The 22,024-nt window shown below is 38.3% G+C and overlaps 1 protein-coding gene across 4 annotated transcripts in view; it reads left to right on the forward strand.

Moving 5' to 3' along the window:
* The window catches only part of LOC124156552 (inactive histone-lysine N-methyltransferase 2E), a 44,680-nt gene that overhangs the window by 6,274 nt on the left and 16,382 nt on the right, over nt 1-22,024 (forward strand). For 2 of the 4 annotated variants that reach the window (XM_046531162.1, XM_046531188.1), the window contains exons 2-11: nt 2,890-3,330; nt 8,074-8,158; nt 9,474-9,772; nt 12,455-12,502; nt 12,593-12,834; nt 16,582-16,883; nt 17,325-17,633; nt 17,717-17,944; nt 18,619-18,818; nt 21,588-21,942. In XM_046531162.1, coding sequence (XP_046387118.1) covers nt 3,119-3,330; nt 8,074-8,158; nt 9,474-9,772; nt 12,455-12,502; nt 12,593-12,834; nt 16,582-16,883; nt 17,325-17,633; nt 17,717-17,944; nt 18,619-18,818; nt 21,588-21,942 — 2,280 coding nt within the window. In that variant the 5' untranslated portion in view covers nt 2,890-3,118. Of the gene's footprint in view, nt 1-1,149; nt 2,755-2,889; nt 3,331-8,073; nt 8,159-9,473; nt 9,773-12,454; nt 12,503-12,592; nt 12,835-16,581; nt 16,884-17,324; nt 17,634-17,716; nt 17,945-18,618; nt 18,819-21,587; nt 21,943-22,024 lie in introns of those variants that run through there. The other 2 variants (XM_046531172.1, XM_046531180.1) reach the window with 2 other exon arrangements.

The following is a 22,024-nucleotide window of genomic DNA, read 5'->3' on the forward strand; positions in this document are numbered from 1 at the left end:
ATATTGCATTTAAATTGGCTAAGTGTGCAGTTTTTTCTGTAAAGGTGCTAACTGTTCTTAAAAATACAGAGCATAATCATCGGAAACTTTTTCATTCAGATGTCAACAAAATATAACTAGAGGGAACTGAATGTATAATGTTAGTCCCAACTGCAACACATGAATACATTTATTGGTGATGTGGTCAGAAATTTTTTTTTCTTTAGGGTTTATTCATTTCACATATTTGCTGATTCTGTTAGGGAGGTTAGTCTGAGAAACTAAGTATAATTATATCATTTTATGAGAATTTGTAAATATATTCCGCTAATCATTACTCATCAACTAATAGGCATAGCGAACAGTTTTTCAGTTCTCTAGATTTGGGAAACTGCATTCTAAAATCCATATTGTAATATAGATTCAAGGTGGCTTGAATTTAATGCTATGAAAAATGGTGGTTAGTGCCAGGATAAGTGAGTGGATTTGACATGGAACGTATTTAATTATATCTTGAGAATTGTGATAAAAATAAGGCTTAGGCTCATGACCAAACTACTTATGGAGTTCAATAAATGCTGTAATTGAGGTAATTCCTATGAATGTAAATTCCTGGAAAATGACCCAATATCATTTCTTTCATAGCCAACTTAAAAAGTGGAATTTCTTCATTTTTCTCTTCTTGACAACAAATATTAAAATTCTGTCATCTTGTTGCAGGACATATGAGCTCTACTGGCTCTATTCTTGAGTGAACACGAGCAATGCTAGCAGAAAGAACAGCTGCGTTACTTAATTTAACATTCATTGTAGCCTAGACTTCAGCCAGAGCCTTCTTACTCAAAGTTTGCCTGCTTCTGTCATTTCATTCTGCCTGTTTTCCTAGTTTGTGGCCACGTAGCCTTGAAGTTTATAACCTAACTTTCAATTATTTATTCTTTTTGTACGCTGTCTTCGTGAAAGTAAATTCTTTGTTTCACACATTATCTTTTATCCAGTTGATTAAACCTGCGCATAAGAGGTTTTTCTTCTGTTCTTTTTACACCTTCATAAACTACCTTTAGAAAAGGAGATATATCAGTTTTAAATTTAATGTCTTCTTCTGCTTCACCAAATTGGAACATTTTCTTATATCATATTTCTTGCATTAGACTATGAAATTTCTTTCAATAATTGCAATTTTCACTGTTCAAGTGTGTGAAAGAGTGAAGGTTTTTTTATTCTGTCTAACAGTTTTCATTAATTGATATTATTCACTTTATATTTACTGGACATTTCCGAGGTAACCACAGGGTAACATTTGGGAATAGAGGCTCAAGTCATTGTAGTAGTGCCTGTGATTGAAAGCGATAGGAATGTGAGAGTGATTGAAAGCCTTAAAAATACTCATCCTAGTCAAAATAGGATTTCTGTGCATGGACCACTTGTGAAGTGAATGGATTGGTTTCCTCCAGTGACATTATTTTTGTTCAATGTGAATGAATTGTTGTATTGCTGTCAATTATGGCTAACAAGTAAAGTTCATGTGATTTCTTTGCGTCTCGAAAGATTACTATCTGTGAGAGTATTTTATGGAATTACTTGGATGATAATTTCAATTCAATGTCCTTCAGAATACTAAGTATGGAGAATAGTGATTGGAATATTGCAAATGTTTTTTGGGTTTTTTAGCTTATAAAGGAAAAAAAAATATTTTTGTATTGCTGGGAAATTGATTTGCTGGTGTCTCTTCCTTGTAATTTTACTTTAATGACTGCAAATTATTATCTGGCAGCTGTTCTCAAGGGACTGATGATGCAAGTGTGGCTGTTATTTTACTCCTCTTAAGTTGTTATTAGTTCTGTTTTGAAAGTTTTTTTTGACCCTATTATCAAACTTTTTCTACCTGTTTTTTTTCTGATTAATTAACCCTTACAATGCTGTGAACATACCTGGTACGTTCGCACGGCAGGCTGCTGTGAACGCACCTTTTCTTCCTGCTTGCCATGCGCTTAGCACTTTCGCTGCATGTGACGGGTAGGTTTCCGCAGAGTGTGCCGCAGCGAAAAGGTGAAAATATTGAAAATGCCGTGCTTTTATTTCATTCTTGCTGTGGCTATCAATCGATTCAAATATTAGTCAGTGTGAGAGCATCAGAAAAAGTTCACTACTTGAAAAGTCATTGTCTTGTCGAGGATTCAGCCTGGAAGTAAATTAACTTGTTAATGCTATCCTCATAATCAGTGTGGGGTTATTTCTCTGAGTCCAACCATAAAGTATTCCATTTTTATGGCTGAATTTAATGATTGGACTGATATTTTACCATAGGTTTCATTTAATATACATACTAACCCTCAAACCACCTGTGTGGCATGGAGTGCTGTGGCACTAGCCATCAACAATTTAAATGAAAAGATTTTCTAAAGAAGTTTCACCTTGTGTGTATTAAAAGTATGTTCAGGGGAAAAATGAATTCTCTTACTCTGGGCTCTAACATGATGTTCTCCATGTCACTCTGAAAGATACCAGTTCTCAAATACTCAAGCAATCTAAGCCGAGCGTCTTAAAAGTATTAAGTGGCTCCCAACCTTATTCATTAAATATCTATGTAACGCTTTTTTTAACGCCTGTTACACATAGCTGTTTTTAACGAATCGCACAGATTTCCTTATTATTTTATCAAGTTCACGGATTTAGAGTTTCTACATTAGATTGTATATATGCTGGCTGAATATTCAAGGTGCGGTCACACAAGTGCAAAATAGTGCCTCGCTTCTACTGATCCTAAGTATAAAAGTATGTATGACATAGTACTTATTATAGGATGGCATTATTAGGGTTTTAACAGATTATTTTGCCTATGTTTCTTGACTTTCAAGATTCTATTTCTCCATGACTGAAAATTTTGTCCATGCTTGCCATTTCCTGTAGCATCTAACGGCTAGTGGTGTGTGGTGTGGAGGAGTAGTGAGGTGGGGAGGAGTGGGTTGATTCCTCCGTTGGTGTCCACCGCTGGTTCAAGACGTGGGCCCCATCAGTGGTGGAGGTGGTGGGGGGTGGCGGGAGAGGAGGGGGGGGTGGACGCCATGGGGGCGCCACAACCAGTGCTGCCCCCCCAATCTCCTCTGCCGCAGCCACTCCGTCCACATCCTCGGTGGCAATGGTCTCCAGGAGGGGTGGAGCCACAGCTGCTGCAGCCGCCTCTGCTGCATCACCCTCCGTGACGGCGGCACGCTTGGGTGCGCCAGGCGGTGGCAGGATGAGTCTCATTGTGCAACTGGGTGCCGTTGTGGCCACGGCCCTCGAGGAAGTTGGAGGCACATCTCAGCCAGATGCTGTAGTTGAGGTGTCAACAGGCCTCGGCAATGCTTCGTAAGTAATGTTTCCATTATGGCATATTCTCATGAAATGTATCTGAAGGTCAGTTTTGTGTATGAAGAATGGAAAGTGGTGATTCGATTTAATGGCTGTTTTGTAATTGTTGAGTGAAGTTATTGAGAAGATTTACAGTTTTTGGAGACTTTTCTTGCTATAAACATTCGAGATAAAGAAGCTCCAGCTCGTTACAGTGGATGCCACTTAAGTAATGATAAGAGGTTTCTTCTCTGAGTTCCCTTTCCATTCAAGAGTTTTGCCTGTTCTTGTAGAGAACCAAGTTAGGTTACGGACCAGCCTTGTACAGGCATCCCCCGAGTTATGTATGTCTCGACTTTCGTAAATCCGTACTTAGGTAAGCGATAACCGTATTTCAAATGATTACGTTAATTTTCGAATGCGAGCGCGAAGAAGTAGATATTCGCTCGTACAACCTATGGTAGAAAAAATATGGAATAGTTATCAAGTTTTTTACGTGCTAAAAATAACAAAGTGACCCGCTTTTGTCATTCCTCAAAGGAATTTTCATTAATTTCTGTAGAAAAATCCCTTCGAAATCCCAAGTCAGCAATCAACGTGAAAATCTGCAGTTCTAGCGATGGATGTGGTTGCGCTCATTCCTGTATGATACAGCTTGTTATACAGCATGCACACCCGAACTCCTACTTTCAACTATTTAAAAATTGTATCCTTAAGTTTGAACATTTCCATCTGTGGAATTAAAAGAAAATGAAGTTCAAGCAGAAATCTTTATTGCGGAAAAAAATTGTTTAGTACCCACGTAACGGCATTGAAATTTTGAGTGTTGGCAATGAACGCCACGAAAAAGTTAATAAAAAGTTGACACACGATATTAATTGCATAATTGTTTACATGTTTCTGGCGGAAAATTTTATTAAGCTGCATTTTCTCGTTCTCTCATATTGTGTGCAACTGTAAATGAATATTGCATCATTGAAAGCTTTTCCCCACTAACTTTGTTGCACGTTAATGACGGAGATAGCTGAATAAAAGCTCACTTTTAATTAGCTTTGTGCTTTGGAAATACTCTTCGATGTTTCCAGCGAAGTAAATATTCAAATGATGATATTTTCATGTTATTTTATTGAGATATGAGAGAATGAAAGTATGTTTCCGTGTGTGAAAGATAGAGTGTATGTGCGTGTGAATGTATCTAAGAATATAGTCATTTACTGGTATTTTTTGTGTGTTATTTGCTCGTAATCCTAGACACTCCTCCTACGTGTATTAACTGTGACAGTGAAACCACCAGATTCATCGATCAACGTAATGTATAAAAGGCAGAAGATATAATGATTATAGGTAGGTAGACGATGCATTCTTTGGGTCCTTAGATCGCAGTATAACATAATGAATCAATTTCAGTATTCAGTTTAGTAATGTAACATTGAGATACCGTACTTTCCCGAATCTACGCGATCGGTCAACTCTGGTAATAATATTACGCATTTTGATTGGCAATGCTCGAGATGCAACTCTCAGACTATATTAATGTTTATCGATTTTGTATCTAATAATGTAAGAATTCGTGGAAGAGTTCATGAATATTGCAGTGAATTGAATGAAACTTCACCGAGAATTTACCGCGCATTTCTCCGCTGAGAATTTCACCGCACCAATCGCAATCTCTGAAGCACTAACGCAAAGGTTCGACTTACGTAAATTACGACTTACGCAGAGTCTACCAGAACGCATCTCTTACGTAACTCAGGGGATGCCTGTACTACACAAAGTTAGTGATCACACAAAACAAATATTCGTTTCTCTGAGGGATCTTTCCAGTGACAGCATTCCAGGTCCAGAATTGTAATCATTCTTATTTTCCTTGTTATGTTTTGCTTGGGAGGAAGGTACCTCTTTCAATAATAGAAAGGTCTACATATTGCTGAATTATCCCTGGAAAATGTTCATGCTAGTCAATCATTTTTATGCTGTTACGTGCAGCTGTTACTCGTAGCTGTAACTCATAAGGGGCAGGAAAAATGATTGCATGACACTCCCTCTTTGTGTGTAGTGTTGCGATGATTGATGTTTAGCATATTTTGTATGGACTATTTTGCTTTCTATAATATTGTGGGCATGGTAAAATTGTTTTTTATACCAGCAAAACAAAAATTTCTCTCAGGGCTGTGGATATGCTAAAATTAAAGTAGTTGGAAATAAATATAACCTCAAGCAATCATTTACTCCAAGTTTAAGGCATTACATTTTATGTATGTGGCCACATATAGTCTCTTGTGCTTCATATTGTTGGATGCAATTTAAATTATCCTTGATAAGCATGCTAATTCGGCAAAAAATTATTTGGTTTATATTGAAAATTGAAATTTTCCATTGCTAAATAAAAATTAGAATGGAGAAACTGGTATAAAAACCAAAGTGGTCTAGAAAAAGTTGATCCACATCTAATCACAAAGGAGACTAATTGCATCATAATGACTGAATATAAATATAATTTATATTGCTTCATATTCATTTATCTATTTTTTAATTTGTGACAATTATGGCAGTTGCCTGATCCTTGATCTTAAATTAAGAATCGGAAATAGCTTTCCATGATTATTTGAGGGTTAATACTGGCCAAAAATTTTTTTGGCCCAAAATGCCTTAATACCAAGTACAGTAAACTCTTTTCTTTGTATTTTTTCCTTGGTAGCCTCTTATGAGCATATTCAGCAGGAGTCTGTAAGCTTTGGTAAAACCCTAAATGAATTTCATCAGCCGTGAAATAATATTTCATAATTTTTCATTGGCCCTGAAAAAAATTGTGGAAGGCTGAAAATATTTAGGTCTGCGAACATAGAAATGGGGTTCTTATGCAATTAAATAAGTAAAACTGTGGGTGGTGCTGAGATAATGGTCAGTTTTAATTAGAAGTGTGAAAGAGGAAGTGCATTCAAGGAGGCAGGAGAGGAGGTGACTGCAACACTGCATACTGTCCTTATGGACTAGACCCCCTAATCATGTTAACCTACTAGTTATATACAACTCTGAGTTCAAGATATCTTCATGGGAGAAATGCATGTCTAGCAACTTCAGGGACTCAGGAATTTTCTCTTTCTCTGTCATTTTTGAACATGTTTGGTTTTTCAGGTGGATGTTGTGTGGTAGACTCTAGTTAATAAGAACAGCCTAAATACTAAGTTCTCATTATTATGAAGCAAATCATTGGTCCCGATGAAAAGGCCAATTCAATCTATAGCTATAAAAACATTATTACAAAATTTAGGTTATTTCAAAATTATGAATCTCCGTCTAGGCCTGGTGGTTACAAAAAGAATTATTTTATGAAGTTCCTCGAGTAAGCAATAACATTTAGGTGGATATACACCACACTATGTTGTAATTATTGTGCTACATTAAAGTTCTCCTTGTGGACTGTTCCCAAGAGCTTCAATTATGGTTCTTTCTTTAGTAGGAGATACTTAAGTATGCACACAACATCATACAATAAGCTTCATTACTGTAGAATCATGAAGACCCACTCATTACCGCACATAAATTGGTCTTAAAGTAAGTCCTCTTCTCATGAATTTTCGATTTACAAACTTTCAGAGATACAAGCATTCGAAAAATTCACGGGTGCTCAAAATTTCAAATTTGGCACCATTCAAGTTGGCCGTTGCAACACAGTGTCTTCTCTTTGCTCACACTTGCACTATGTGCATGTTCTGTGTTGTGAAGTCAATTACTGCTCAGCTTTTCGCCTGTTCTTCCTTCTTGCGGACAGCGATTTTATGGCTCTGGCTGCGTCACATGCCCAGCTAGGTCGGTTCGTCACAATCCTGTGTTAATGCATGATTGTAATGCAGTGTTACATTCTTCAGGATAACTACACTTCTTGGTATGTTACATAGGTTTATCAACTTATGAGCTGGGTCTCGAAGCATCTTGTTCGTATATCGAGGACTTACTTATTAAGTATTGGGGAAGATATCAAAACTCGATTACATCATACCGCGTTCTTCTATTGATAAAATCAAAGAATGTACTTTTTTTTATATATTGGCAAGTAAATTAATGGCCTATTTTATACACATGACTCTGAAGCTATTCCGCAGTCCGACTAATACCGTATTGGTCTGAATATAGTCCCCCCTTTTTTTCCAAAAATGCCCATAGTAAAAGTAAAGGGCGACTATATTCAAACCCATTTTTTAAATTCTTTCCTGAAACTCAAGCCTGAAAATTATAATATTGCCTGGGGACTATATTTCGGAGAAATACAGTAAGTACGGGAGATTGAAGAGAGAGGAAATTTGGACAAAGTATATTTTTTTGTGATGATTCCTGAAAGAAACGTTCATACAAACTTCATTATTACAAACCTCCGGTTTTTCACTCCCGTGAACTTCGTATTAATGAGAGTCTATTGTATATATTTCTGTCATATGTGTAGTCTTTCTCGGCCATCTCTTGTTATGGACCTAATAGTTGTCTTGGAACATAATTGAATATATTTCCTTATAAATTTTTATCTGACATCAGTATGCTGTGCATTGTTTTGCCATCTGTGTAGAAAAATTTTTTTTGTCCTTAACCATATTAGGTGCTTCTTAACTATACTATAGGTACTTAGGTACTATATCTGGATGAGGTCATGTTTATTCGTGCTGAAATATGAGATTATTGAATTATCTATGTTTTATGTTGAACTATCTTGCATAAATTCTGTGTACGTATATGTCACTTCTTTTTTCTTCTTTTTGATATCTCTAGCAGGTCTAGTGCAGAAAAGGAGTGTGCTTACCGGAAGAGCAAATCCAATTCAAAGTATCCTGGTGCGTGTGGACTCCCTTATCAGGTAAAGTGTTTTCTTTCACCCTCTCATATGTAATTGAATGCACCGTTGTTTGCTGCCCATTATCATTATGAATCCACACCCTTTATAATGCTCACCAATTTTATTTAAACATTTCTGTTTAGTGAAATAAATTTTCCCCTGTAGAAAATTTCTGACCTGAGGAATTGCTTTTGATTTGTTTTTCATTTTTATTTATAATTAATTATCTTTCTTATGCAAGGGAAGCTCGTTATGGCGACATGTGGATACTTCGAAGTCCTTAAAGCACTGCTTCTTGAATTTGTGCCTTTGCGATAGAGAATGCATCCAATGTATTATTTCCAACCCCACGCCCCCCCACTGTTCAAAAATCCATTAATGGTGGAACAGAAATATTGGAAAAGCCACTTTGAACCTAATCCTTTTGGCATCCATTACTTCAGCCTCTGTTTGCTACCTAAAAGAACAGACAACAATTTTTATTCCCAAGTTATTCAATAGTAAAGATTGGTAAAGGTATAAGTGAAAGAAATATTTTGGGAAAAGATCACTCATGGAGTTAGTTCCTTCCGATGTTCAATTTACTGGTAAGGTACTGTGTAGAATATTTTGCTGAACAGTTGTCCCTGAAGCCAATTTTGTATTACAATGTAATTACAATGCTTGCACTAAAGTCAAAGGTAAATCTGCTTGACCAGTCTAAAATTATATAAGTAACCAAGTACTCTTTGATCTGTTGCCAAAAGTTTCTAAGTGTTTTTTATTTGGACAATATACCTAATTTATTTTTAATAGTACCACTTCAATGTACCTAATAAGAGTCAATTTTGGGCCAGTATGCTTTCATCTGAGTTTTTCAGCCTTTTTGAATGTCTCATTAATTAAAAATTTAAAAGTTATGTGATAGAAAGACAGCATGCAAAGTCTCATTGTAATTCTTTAAATGGTCATTATACATGTAGATTCAGTATTTTTCTTTCTTAGTTTGTAGATCAATGTGTCATTATTTTACAATGTGAGAAATAGTGCCATATGATATACATGTTTACATAAATATTTTGTATAATAGTTGGGCTGGATTACAAATTAGTATCAGTTTTACCACAATCTGAGAGTTCAACTCGAGTCTTAAAGTGGTCTGGAATATTTGCTACTGGACTTAAAGAAATAAAAGAGTATGTTCCCAAGAGGAAGTTAACATAATATAATATTTTCATGACAAGAGTGGGCTGTCACTCTACTTCAGCTATGCCTATGAGAGTTGTGTTTTCCTTGGCTGTATGAAGTTGGCTTGGAAAATGTTTTTGTTGAAATGCCATTTTTCTTCCTTTTGCAGTTTGTATTGCAAGACCACAATTACGGGGCTCCACCACCGCCTACTCCCCCCATGTCACCGACTACCAGTCGCCAGAGTGATCAGGATGGTGTAAGTGGCAGCAACCGAATGTTGTCATCACTGCCGTCGGAGGTGGCTGCTGGTGGAGGGGGTGTGAGGCTGGAGGATGACGAGGATTCAAGGGGGAGTGGTCTGAGCAGCCCTCGCCGGGTCGATGGGGAGCAGGAGGAAGGGGAGGAGACAGAGACTGCCCCCGAGGGTGAGGAGGATGAGGACGACAGCGTCACACGCTGCATCTGGTAAGACCTTGCTCTCTTTGTCACTGGCTCACCTCCCTTGACAGTCTGTTGGTAGTTTTGTTTGACCCTTGGACGGCAGTGCAAGATTGAAAGTCATTCACTTTCAAGAAATATATTGTAGCTCCTCTGAATGATAAAGTGGGTAGAAGACCCTTGTCATCCCCTCCTATCTGATCGAGATCCCAAAAGGGGGGCCACGGCCATTGAATAATTGATCATCTAATCGCAGGATCATGTTTTGGAGGTGTTTTTAGATAAAAGAGGTATTATAGTCAACTATCAATTGTCAGGCTCCCAATTATCTAGTTCATAGATTTTCTTGATCATTTTTCTTCTCCGTGGAAGGAAACAATTTTAGAGAATATTCTGAAGGCAACGAAAAGGGAAATAAAATGTTTGAAGTACCTCAATATAATTCACCTAAATATGGATGGATATTTATGTGTCGTAAATATTTTCCACTTTTTGGAGTGGAATGCCCATATTCCTGCTGCATTTGTTATATTCTTGGTTATCAGTTCTTGTCAATTATCCGAGCTAGTTAGATTCAATTATAAGCTCCAAGGAAATATGGTAAAATCACTTCAACTGAGACTACCCGAGCCCGTACAAGATAATTGGAAGAAAAGTTCATAGATTTCCCTTCGTGCAAATGAGATTCATTTTTCACATTAATGATGTTATATCCTACTTTTTCTTCAGCTCGTATACAGGACATATCCAAGAGCTTGAAGATTATTGGTTGAGTTTTTATTTAATGTCCACAAATGTGGAAAGCTAAACATTTTTAATGATATCCGGTAGGTTATAATTAGAGATGTGCGAATAGTATCCGCGAATACTCGAATACCTCGAATACTAGAAAGTGTTCGATATTCGAGGTTTCGAATAGTTATACGAAAAGTACCACCTCGAATACCTCGAATACTTTGAATTTCGCGTCATACACTGTCGCACGCACGTCGTTGGTAGTTGACTCGGAAAAGTGTAGAGAACTGTAGTCATTTAGTGCACGCAGCGCCGTTTTACGCAAGTTGACGAATTACATCAAGTTCGTGGATTTTAGCGGTGAAAAGAGTTCGACGAGGGGAACCGAAAATGGTCGGGTGAAAAAATCCGAAAATCCCCGATTCCTCCAACCAGGAGAACCTCAGTGCCGTGGGATAGCAACCTTAGGGCATTTCCCACGATCCGCTATCCCCCTCCATTCAGCACTCGCTTCACTCACTCTGAAGCTTTCCTCTTCTCCGAAATCAAACAAAAGGTCCCAGCTCGCGCAGGGATCGCATTACGAAGACCCCTGCTTCGAAAAAAATATCGAGTTACGAGAACAATAAAAACGTGTTTCACGCCCTCCCCCCTTTTCTCACCCACTGACCTTTTTCTGGCTACCTGCTTCGAAGTTCCCCATTTCTGGAGGTCAACTGCTGTGTGAGTACCGTGGGATACTTACATTAGCCCATTTCCCAAGATCCGGTATCCCTCTCCATTCAGCACTAGCCCCCCCTCTGAGGCTTTCCTCTTCTTAGAAATAAAAAAAAGGTCACAGCTCGCGCAGGGATCATATTACGAAGACCTTAGCTTCGAAAAAATAAAAGGTTAACGAGAACAATAGAAACGTGTTTCGGGCCTTCCCTTTTCTCCCCCACTGACCTTTTTTTCCTACCAGCTTCCAAGTTCCCCATTTCTGTGGAGGTCAACCGCTGCATGAGTCATCTATAAGCACAAAAGGTGTCTAAGAATGACTTCCGTCAATTGATGTTACACCTTTATTGAATTAAAATATTAGTAATGTGCGCGTAATTTCAAAAAGAATAAGACCAAACACGACGTATTTCTGAGTTCATTTAAGCATTTTACGCGAAGAAATAAATGTCAAAATACGACGGAGACTTAGCATTCTGGCGAAACTCGATATGAGCAGCAGAGCTTCTCGGAAGTTGATGCGGTATTTTTTTCCGAAAACATATATCAAGTTAAATTAATGAGTGGTGCTATAAATCTTTATTGTTACAGTCCCAGACAAAGGGATATTTTCTCAGAATATTTGGTTTCTCCCTGATAGCAATTCCAATTCATTTTCTTATCTCGTGAGAACTCCCAAAGATGGACAGAAAATAATTGAAGAAAATCCGGTGGAAAAGAGCTTGTATTTTGCAAAATGCCTCAGATTGTCAGCTAGCTTTTGGCCGCAGGAGTGGGGGTAAAGCGATGTTAGTTGAATTAATTATATGCCCAATTGTTTCCATAAAATCAAAATATTCATTAATCAGCTAAATTCCTGTTCGAATCATTTAAAGGAAATCAAAATTACTCCCCAAAATCTTGTGTTGCCTGCTGCATAGGCAACCGAGTCAAACATTCCAGCATTCATCATTTAGTATTCGAGGTATTCGAAATTCGAGGTATTCGAATATTCGAGCAATGATTTAATATTCGAATTCGATATTCGAATTCGAGAAATCTGCTATTCGACCCATCTCTAGTTATAATAATGGGTGTTTAGCAACTTTTAGTTTTTTCCATTTTGCACTTTGGACTTTGTCAAGGACAGATTTATAATTAAATTAAAAACAGTAAATTTAGCTGAATGGATGCCAACGGGGATAAATATTATCTGATGCATGCTGTATGGATAGAGAGAAGGATTTTTATTAATCTTATCCATTTTTATCTTTTCAGCAATTTTGAGCATGATGATGGCTACATGATCTGCTGTGACAAGTGCTTGTAAGTATTCATAACAATTCCTAGAGACAAAAGAAGTTTATGGTAGATGAGACCTTGGTCACTGTTCATTGCGACATTTTTTAATTGCAGTGTTTGGCAACATGTGGATTGTATGGGCATTGACCGTTCAAACATCCCTGATGAGTACCAGTGTGAGAGGTGTCAGCCAAGAAGGGTGGATCGAACGAGAGCACGAGCCCTTCAGCTGAGGAAGAGGGAGGAGCTGAGCCATCATCACTCAGACTCGTCATCATCATCTACATCCTCATCTTCACGATCACCTGTGCCCCCTCGCCCCCCGCCTTATTCAATCTCCAATGGCCCATCCTCAGGTGAGCTTATCAGAACTATTCATCCATTTCTCTCCTGATTCTTTCTTGGATTCTATTCTTTCTTGAATTTCCCATAGTGAATAATTGAAATACTTCCTTGAATTCTCCCTAGTGCACAAGGTGCATTCAATGGCTTCTTCTTCTCTGTGTGATGAAGGAAACTAACCTATTGCAATCAGTGTGTTTAGTTAGTGGAAAAATTAGGATAAGAATGGAATATTAAACTGCACATATCTTAAGAGATTCCCTCTTTTTGACAAAAATATTCGCCTGAAAAGTTATAGGGAGGCCAATATTGGAGTTGTAGTGACTTGAGTGACTGGTTAGAAACAAACCACAATCGAGGGATCCGGGTTCGAATCCCGGTCAAGGCGAATGATTTTTCCTCTGTGGATTTTTCGCACCACAATCAAGGTATAAAATAAAACGTGGCGGACATAATCATTTGATTTTTTATTTTCAAAGTTTGCTAACGATGGTTTTATTCTTGGAAACAAGGGTATATTTCTGTTGTGTTCAGTCTGTAATCCACCCCTCCAAGCTCGGAAAATGGAAAGGCAATGATAATATGTTAAAATTTTTATTGCTCCATAAACATGTTAACAATAACAAAAATAGAGATGGGAGTTATTGGTTATTCCTCAAGCTTTTGGCTGTTGGTAGGATTTTCTTCAGAAAATAATCAGGATGATGTGTGGTGATAATTGATTCCGATTCTAGTAGAACTTCAAACCACAAATTTACATACGACGGTGCTTTTTACAGTACCGTAGACACTCGTTAATACAACCAACATTATTACTAAGTTCTCGTTATTACGAAGCCAATCGTTGGTCCCGACCAAAATGCCTATCCAAGCTATAGAAAAAGAAACATTATTACGTAATTTTCGTCTTTACAAAATTACGAACCTCAGTCCTGGTCCCAGTGGTTACAAAATTAACTTTATTACGAAGTTCCACGAATAAGCAACGGCATTTAGTAGGATACTCACTATGCTAAGTTTAAATAATTGCGCCACGTTTAAGTTCTTCTCGTGTACTGTGCCCAAGAGCGTCAATTATGGTTCTTCATTCAGTGTACACGAAACATCATAGAATAAGCTTCATTCCTGTGGAGTCATGGTGACCCACTCATAACCACTCGTAAATTGGACGAAAAGTTAGTCCTCTTCCTTCGCATATTTGATTTACAAAGTTTCAGAGATACGAGCATTCATAAATTTCAAATTTGGCACCTTTCGATTTAGCCGATGCTACGCAATGTGAGGTAGAGGAACTCACACTTTGGGCACAATATGAGCAAAGTATCATTGAATCCGGGAGGAATTTAGGAACTGTTCAGCGTTTCGCCCGTTCTTCGTTATTGTGGGGAGGTATTTTTTTTTTGCTCCGGATGCGTTGCACACCCAGCTAGATCAGTTTGTCACAATCATGATTTTGTGATGCAGTGTTGCATTCTGCAGGATAACTGTACTCCCCGATTCCTTGCGTACAGTCCGGTCGGCGAGAGTTGTCCAATGACAGCACAAAAGGAGGGGTGGAAAACCCTGCGCCAGCACGGTTTGCAGCCAATCGCTGTCCCCTAAATGCACCTCACACCCTCACCTAGTCATGCAACATTGTCACATGCATATGGAGCACCGAAATAAGCCTGATCCACCAAAGCAAGCCCATTCTTCGAATCACCAAAACAAGTGATTCTTCCTTTGGGTCCTTCATGCTCGTCGTCCCTTCCGGCTCCTTTCCTCGCGGATCCCTTTCGTTTACAAGTTAAGTAGGCTTTTCCCTTTCTTGCCTGGCAACTTTGCCCCCTACCCCAATGTAGACCATTCTGTCTGTCATCGGACAACTCTCGGCGACTGGACTGTAGGTTTATAAGCCTACGGACAAGGCCTTGGAATACGTCTAGTTCATATATCGAGGACTGTATTCAGGAAGATATCAACCCTTATTGCATCATGCTGCATTCTTCTATTAAGAAACTGAAATGAATTTTCCAGTTAACATGTATTTTCAAATAATTGAATGGTGTTTATTATATATACAGGCGGTCCCCGACTTTCGTACACAATGCGTTCCCGAAAACTTGTACGAAAGTCGAATGTACGAAAGTCGAACCATTGACTTCCATACTAATTAGGGGTTACGTTCCAAAAGAGCGGAATATACGTACTAAAACTTTTTTTTTTCACGGAATTCATTTCAATTGACTTAATTTTAATAATATGTTAATAAAACTCCTCAAATCATCTAATTTCTTTCGAAAATACACAAAAAATGCAAATAAAAGTTTAAAAAACAATAACTCTGTTGGCTATCGAGTGAAACTTCCTCTTGGCGTCTAAGTTGACATTCCACTTATTACGTCCACTATAAATAAAAGGACATATCAAGAAGCATAACAAAATGTATTTGTTGAACCCGCACTCTGGATACCATTTAATTTTTACACCAAAATTCGATATTTGGCAGGTGACATTCATGATCGCGTATATTCCGCATATTAATCAAAAAAGACAAAAGACTAACGGAATTCGGGTGATATTTCGTGCAATATCGTTGCTGAAGGTTTACATGAATTAAACAGCACTCAAACGAAAAAACACAATTAGAAAGGTCTTACTAGTTTTATTGAAAGCTATTCGATGATGTCTAGTCAACTTCTTTTGAAAAATATCTTCAATGAAGGCTTTCTTCTTCTCTTGATAAAGGAGCCTATAGCAGGCAGTCTCTCTCCCAAATAAATCACCTAGATTAGAGTCAATTACCAACAATTCCCTTCATTATATACGTTCGTATTGTTTGTATATACTGCCGATACTGACATTTGAAACAATTGAATGTTGGGATGCGCAATAAACATCGTGGGAATTTTAAAAAAATTACAGACCAACGTCCGAAAGTCCGAATTTAGCGTACGAAAGTCGAGTAAAAGGTGTCAATTTTGAATGTACGAAAGTCGAGTGTACGAAAGTCGAGGACCGCCTGTATATATGTAATATGTATATATTTTTTTTTTTTTTTGCGATTCCTTAAAGAAACGACCATAAGAACTTTATGAATGCACCTATTATGAACATGCGGTTTTTCGGTTCCCTGAACTTTATAATAACGAGAGTCTACTGTAATTTGAATTTTCTCAACGCATAATCCTAAAAGCAAAACACAATCGAATCAGCATAATGATCGATTCTTCCAGTCTGTAGTCCGGTAGCGACGGTAAAGATACATAAGTTTTGTTCTGAAATTTAGCAATTATATTTTAATTACATATTGATGATATGAGTGATGCTTTTGTTAACTGATTCTTTCACAGGGTAATAATTTTTTACTTGGTTTTCTTGTTGCCTGGAATTAAGTCATATTTTACTTGGGGCCTATGCCATCAGAATTGGTGTTTGCAATTGGAATCAAAATGTCGGGATCAGAATCACCTGAATTCTGGAATCAACCCATCTCTAATTTCTAGTTCTCATGGCTAACATTTTGATGGCTAACAGTTGAATGATGGATAGAAGAATTAGGTATTTACTCTGTTATGATCAACAATAAAAAAATTTTGCACTATCACTTGATCAAATTGTGTTATCATTGCATAAGAATGTGAAGAATGGGTTTGGAGCCTTCTAAATATTGCTCGTGGATTAATTTCTAATTCATGCATTGAACTCTTTTCCAATTAAGACATTTACTGTGGGCATTTGCTTGTGATTGCTGTTCTTCATTGTTTGCCTCTTACCACCAGGGGATAATGCAGAAGAAAGTGGCCGTCGCAGGAGGCGTACATCTGCATCCTCAAGTGGGTTGCTGGCAGCAGCACGTAACAAGGCTGAGAGCAAGAGGGGAGCAATGAAGCGCAAGAAGCAAGAGTCTGTGCGGGAGCAGGTGACAAACAGTGGTTTGGGAGGTGCAGCAGCAAATGCCAGCATGGGCAAGGAGAGCAGCAACAGCAGCCGTAGCATTGCCAACCAGCGACCACTGAGAAGACGCAAGCGTCGGGACAGCATCAAGGGAGCTGAGTACAAGCGGGCCACGGCTAAAAGAAGAGTGAGCTTTTCCTTGAAATTTATAGTTTTGTTGAGGTGGAGGGGTTAAATGGCTGTACTTAATGATATTATTATTTGAAATTTTTTAATTCAAATGGGCAAATTCAAATGCAAATTGTTGTGTCCATAATTAGCCTTGTATGATAAAATTATTCAAATACATGTTTTATATGGGCTGACCATTAAGCTCTTGTAGGATCCCGGAGGTGTTAGCCATGAAATACAAGGCAATTTTTTCATGTGCTGCAATAATTTAGTTACTGCTTTCAAATTTTCAGCAGCATCTATTTAATGGCTTCATTTTGCCAATTAACTGTCATGCCTTCATTTTTGAAGTCCCTATTGTGGTGATATTTTTCTCTTTGTTATTCACTTGAATATCATGTCAGTCATCATACTTCGTTCGGCTCTACTTCACTCAGTACATTCCGTTTACTTGTAGGGGAAGGCAGCAGCCAAGTCACTGGGAGCTGATGAAGTTATGGGTGATGAGGAGACTCAGGACTCGTGGGAAGTGGGAACCTCGAGTGGGGCTGGTGCCGTTCAGCTTAGGAGGTGGATTGACAATTACGAAGAGGCTGTGACTAATCACTACTCCCCGGAGTTGAGGGCCAGACTCTCTGCTATTCGTGTAAATGGGATTCATTCTGGTTTAAATAGTGGTGTCAATGGCTTAGGATCTCTCAACATTTCATCACATCATAGTTCTGCCTCTAAGTGTCGGGTGACGCAGCTAGAACCAGGATTAAGGGTAATTTCTCTTTCGTGTATTTGCTTTATTTTATTCTATTTATGAAACATTTTTTTAAATTTTGTACCTGTTATTCTCCATAGGCCCTTGTTGCATCTTCGTATCTTCATTCAAATCAAATTGTAATTGAAATAAGGGGTAAATACATGCTTGGCACTCAGCATCGACAGCAGTCATCTATTGCCAAGAGGTATCCACCCTTTCTCTTTTTTTATGAGCTTCCTAAAGATGGGACTGAAGTGTGTGTTGATGCTCGAACTTACGGCAATGCTGCACGTTTCATCCGACGGTCATGCAGGCCCAATGCAGAGGTAAGATATACTTTGGTACATAACAGTAATGAAAATGATTGACCAAGTCATGGACTATTGAAAATGTTGCTGAGTTGCAGGTGGTCACGGCAAGGTCACCACTAGACCTCTTAATAAGGGGAAAGAATGTATAAGCTTATACAAGTAGAACCATGTGGAATCTCTGTTGGGTATATAATGCAGGCTTTTTCCAACAGAAAATACTTGCTGTATAAATATGAGAAAATTGACTTAGATTTCCAATGTAAAAATGAAGTCTCTGGGGAAAGCTTTAAAAAAGAGCTATACATATGATACGCTAAGTAATTTTGTACCTTGGTGATTCAAGGTGTCGAGTCATTTGTACTTGACTAAAGTGCACAATCACTTGCATTAAATTTTCAATATGCTGGATTCTTATTTTAATAGGAGATGTAAATAAAATAAATAAATATATTTCATTGTAATAGCAGCCAGTAATATTCATCAGCATTATGAAATTCTATTATCTAGTTATTCAACCACTACATTTAATAACTCAACTGGAAAAAAGAATTTTATTCTTTAACTTGAATCAAATATTGGATTGTTTCCACATCCTCAATCCTCAAGTTCTGACTTGTATGAAAATATGTGTGTTAAAATATAGCTTTGTGTGAGCATTCTGTTTTACTAATGATAATATCTTCTTCAAGGTACGACATTGTATAGAAAAGGGAGTTCTTCATTTGTATATTGTAACAACCTCCAGTATAGAGAAGAATGCAGAAATCACAATTTTGCATGAGTCTCATCACCAACAGCTAGATGCCCACGGGCATCTAATTTGTGCATGTAATTCCAAAGACTGTACTGCTCCTGCTCCTTACAAGCGAAATGGAATCATGGAAACAGAGTAAGTTAAAGATTGTTTGATTTGTATTGTGAGATCTTTTCAACATTGGTGTATTCTAATGTTCAAAATAATGTAATATCACTCTGTTAATTGGTTCATAATTACCCTCAGTTGTCACTACTCCCTTACCTTCTAGTTAAGGTGCATTTAGTTTAATTCCCTTATATTAGTGAGCAGTTACATAACACTGTTGGCAAATTACTAGATGTTGGATATTTCCCCCCCTCCTCTTCGGCGAGTGTCGCCTGTTCGGGTTTTTCCTAAGTTCGGCCTTTTCGGCCCCCTTTCTCTCCTTCCTCGTGGTCTCTGTCAAGGGGACTTTACTCGCACCCTTTCGGAGTGAAGGCAGTGCCATTACTTGATGGTCAGTTAACCAAAGACCCTATCATCCATGCCCTTGCTGACGGCGTGGGTGTCATTCAGTGTTTAACGAAAGCTGGGTCCGTGTGGATGCAGAGTTTTGGCGTGTGCTTCCCTGTAAGTCGTGCGCAAAATAAAGCGAATTCCACTGAAGGTGTCCTCGCCCTTCATTAATCATAATCCGGGGCACACGTCTCCACGCACACATCTTCTGAGCCACCGAGGGCCGAATTGAACGAACACTAGAGGTTAATTCATTTCAATTTTCAAATAGGAACTGTTGAAGCCCTTAATTTTCGTTCATCCTCTAATTCTAGAGCTCGAAAGGCTGATTGTTCAGAAGAGAAAATGTGCTAGGGGATTGAAAAAATCTGAGTGTGTTGGTATATTATCATATTGCCAGATCCAGAAATTACCTTAGTTCAAATGACTCGACTCAATATTATCATTACTGAGTAGTTACAACTGGACTCAATTGCAAAAATCAATCCTCGCACATCCTTAATTTCCCCAAGTCTCAATCTTGGTAATATAAAGTAATTCTAGTAAGTATGTTTTTTGGAAGACCAAAGTGATTAAGTTTAGTTTGAAGAAAGTATGGTATGTTGAAAAGCAGTTTTCTTTTACTTGCATTGCATACTGCCTTTAGTACTACTGCAACTTTAAAACTAGTTGAGGGTTTCCACTCTCCCACTCCCTTCTGAAGAAAATTATGATGCAGTTTCATGAATCCACCCCTCAAGAGCTGTGGCTATTCCTACCTACCACTAGTCATTGACAAGGTGTGTGGGGAAAGTGGATATAAGGGACGATAAAAAGAATACAAAAGAAAGTTGTTAAGTAAAATTGTTCAGCGATGAATGGAAGCAGATATCGGAAGATCCAAGCAAAGTTTGATTGAAGGAGTGGCTTGCTGGTTGTAAGCATAAGCCTTCTGTGGGAAAATGGCAGGTCAGCTGGGATATTTGAGTAAAGTGTGTTTTTAAAAGGGGTCATCTGCAGTTTGCATAGAACTGAACTATAATCTCACACACAAATACAAGTAGCTTTAATACAAAACATGATTCTACTGAAATCTTGTACTATTTAATGTGAGGATGTTGAATTCAATTTTTTACCATCTTAGTAAATGTTTTTGTGTTAAAATTATGAAAAAGGCTTGTTTTTTTAACTACATGTTAGGGGGTGGCATTTATCTTCATTCTTTGTTTATTCAACTTCCTTTTCAATTAATTAAAAGTGTTGTAATTTAATATATTGACTGCATGTTGCAATGAAAATTTCAAGACTTGTGTGGGTTGGAATTAACAAGAAAAACATCCCTAACATTGGTGAATCTCCGAAAAAAGTCATCTGCAAGAGTGGGACAACTTTGGTTACATGGAGTAAAATATTTACCTCAGAATATATTGGGTGATTAGCACCTGATTTTTGTAATGTATAAAACTGTGAACTGCTGAGGCAGCACTCTGCCTACAGTAGAAGGCCTGTTGCACCACTGCATAGAATTCTTCCATGCAATTCCAGTGTGGCAGCTTTTTTGAGAGGTGGGTTGTGTGGTTGGGTGTGGGGATCTTGTTCTTTGAGGTTTTTGGTTTGGGGTCTTCTATTGTCATGCCTGGAAGGGAAGGATCCTAAGGAGTATTGAACTGCTAAACCACCCAATTTGGATGCTGCTGCAACTGAATCTCCTCAGCTGAGTTTTCCAACTGCTTTTATACCTCCTCTTCTCCTTATGAATCGCTCACTTCTACCCATGATATAATTCCATGGAATTTCGTCTGCTCTCATAGTCTCATAGAAGGATGATGAAAATGCACACTTCATTCTTTCACCTAATGTGTCATGAGGTCAAAGTGACTTCCTTAGAGATGGTCCTTCCTTCAAATAGTGAACCCTAATTCTTTATGATCAAGGTCATGTAGGATTATCACCTTGATTCATTTGTGATGACAGCATGTGGAGAGGGGTGACCCTGTAGTGAGAGAAGCAGCAATGAATGAGGCTGGGGCCAGAGGGGGGAAAGCTGGTTATTCTTAAGTTGGATTTATGTGGGGGTGGAATCGTGTGTTCGCCGGTAAGTGCAGGAAATTTAGAAGCGTCTAGCCAATCCACAAGGGTTGGTAAAGAGGAGATTAGTGATTGGCTTGTTGATTTTAGACTTTCACCCATCCTATTTATTCATTCTTAAACTGAACGTCGGAAGAAAATATTCTGGGACTGTGCAGCCGAAGAATGTGAGCTTGCACTTGTGAGATTTTAGGAGAATAGCTTAAATATAGACATAAATTCAAGTCAGTAAAAAAATTGGACCGGATATCAGGGAGAAGTCAGGGAAATAAAAAATGGATAGTTGGTATGAATCCTATGAATAGTTTAAATGAGTTTCAATGATCTGTCTTTGACTAGGCGGGACCGGAGACGAAGAGGCCGCAGGACAATATCATCAGAAGGTGACAACCCTGAGCCCCCCGTAAGTGCTGTAGCCACAACCCAGTCAAGTGCTCAGCATTCCATGGCAAGGAAGGGGCCCAAGTCCCCCACCAAAGTTCCCGCGGCAACAGCAGCAGCAGCATCAACGCCCATTCCATCCTCCTTTTCCTCGTCATCGTCTTTCTCGGCTGCTGCTGCTTCAGTTACAGTGGCAGTTGCTTCTCCGTCACCATTGCCTGCGGTGCCCCCCCCTCAGAATGTGCAAGAGGACTCCAGTGATGCCACCCGCATGGACAGTGACCAGGCAGAAGCTTCTAACAAGAAAAAATTGGTGAGTTACTTCCCTTTACGTCAATTCATTTCTTTTCACTAATATCAGTAATTTAATGTTATCGCTTGTTAAACTTCATCTT

Source organism: Ischnura elegans, chromosome 1 (assembly GCF_921293095.1).
Source record: "Ischnura elegans chromosome 1, ioIscEleg1.1, whole genome shotgun sequence".
In the NCBI taxonomy this organism is placed as follows: Eukaryota; Metazoa; Arthropoda; class Insecta; order Odonata; family Coenagrionidae; genus Ischnura; species Ischnura elegans.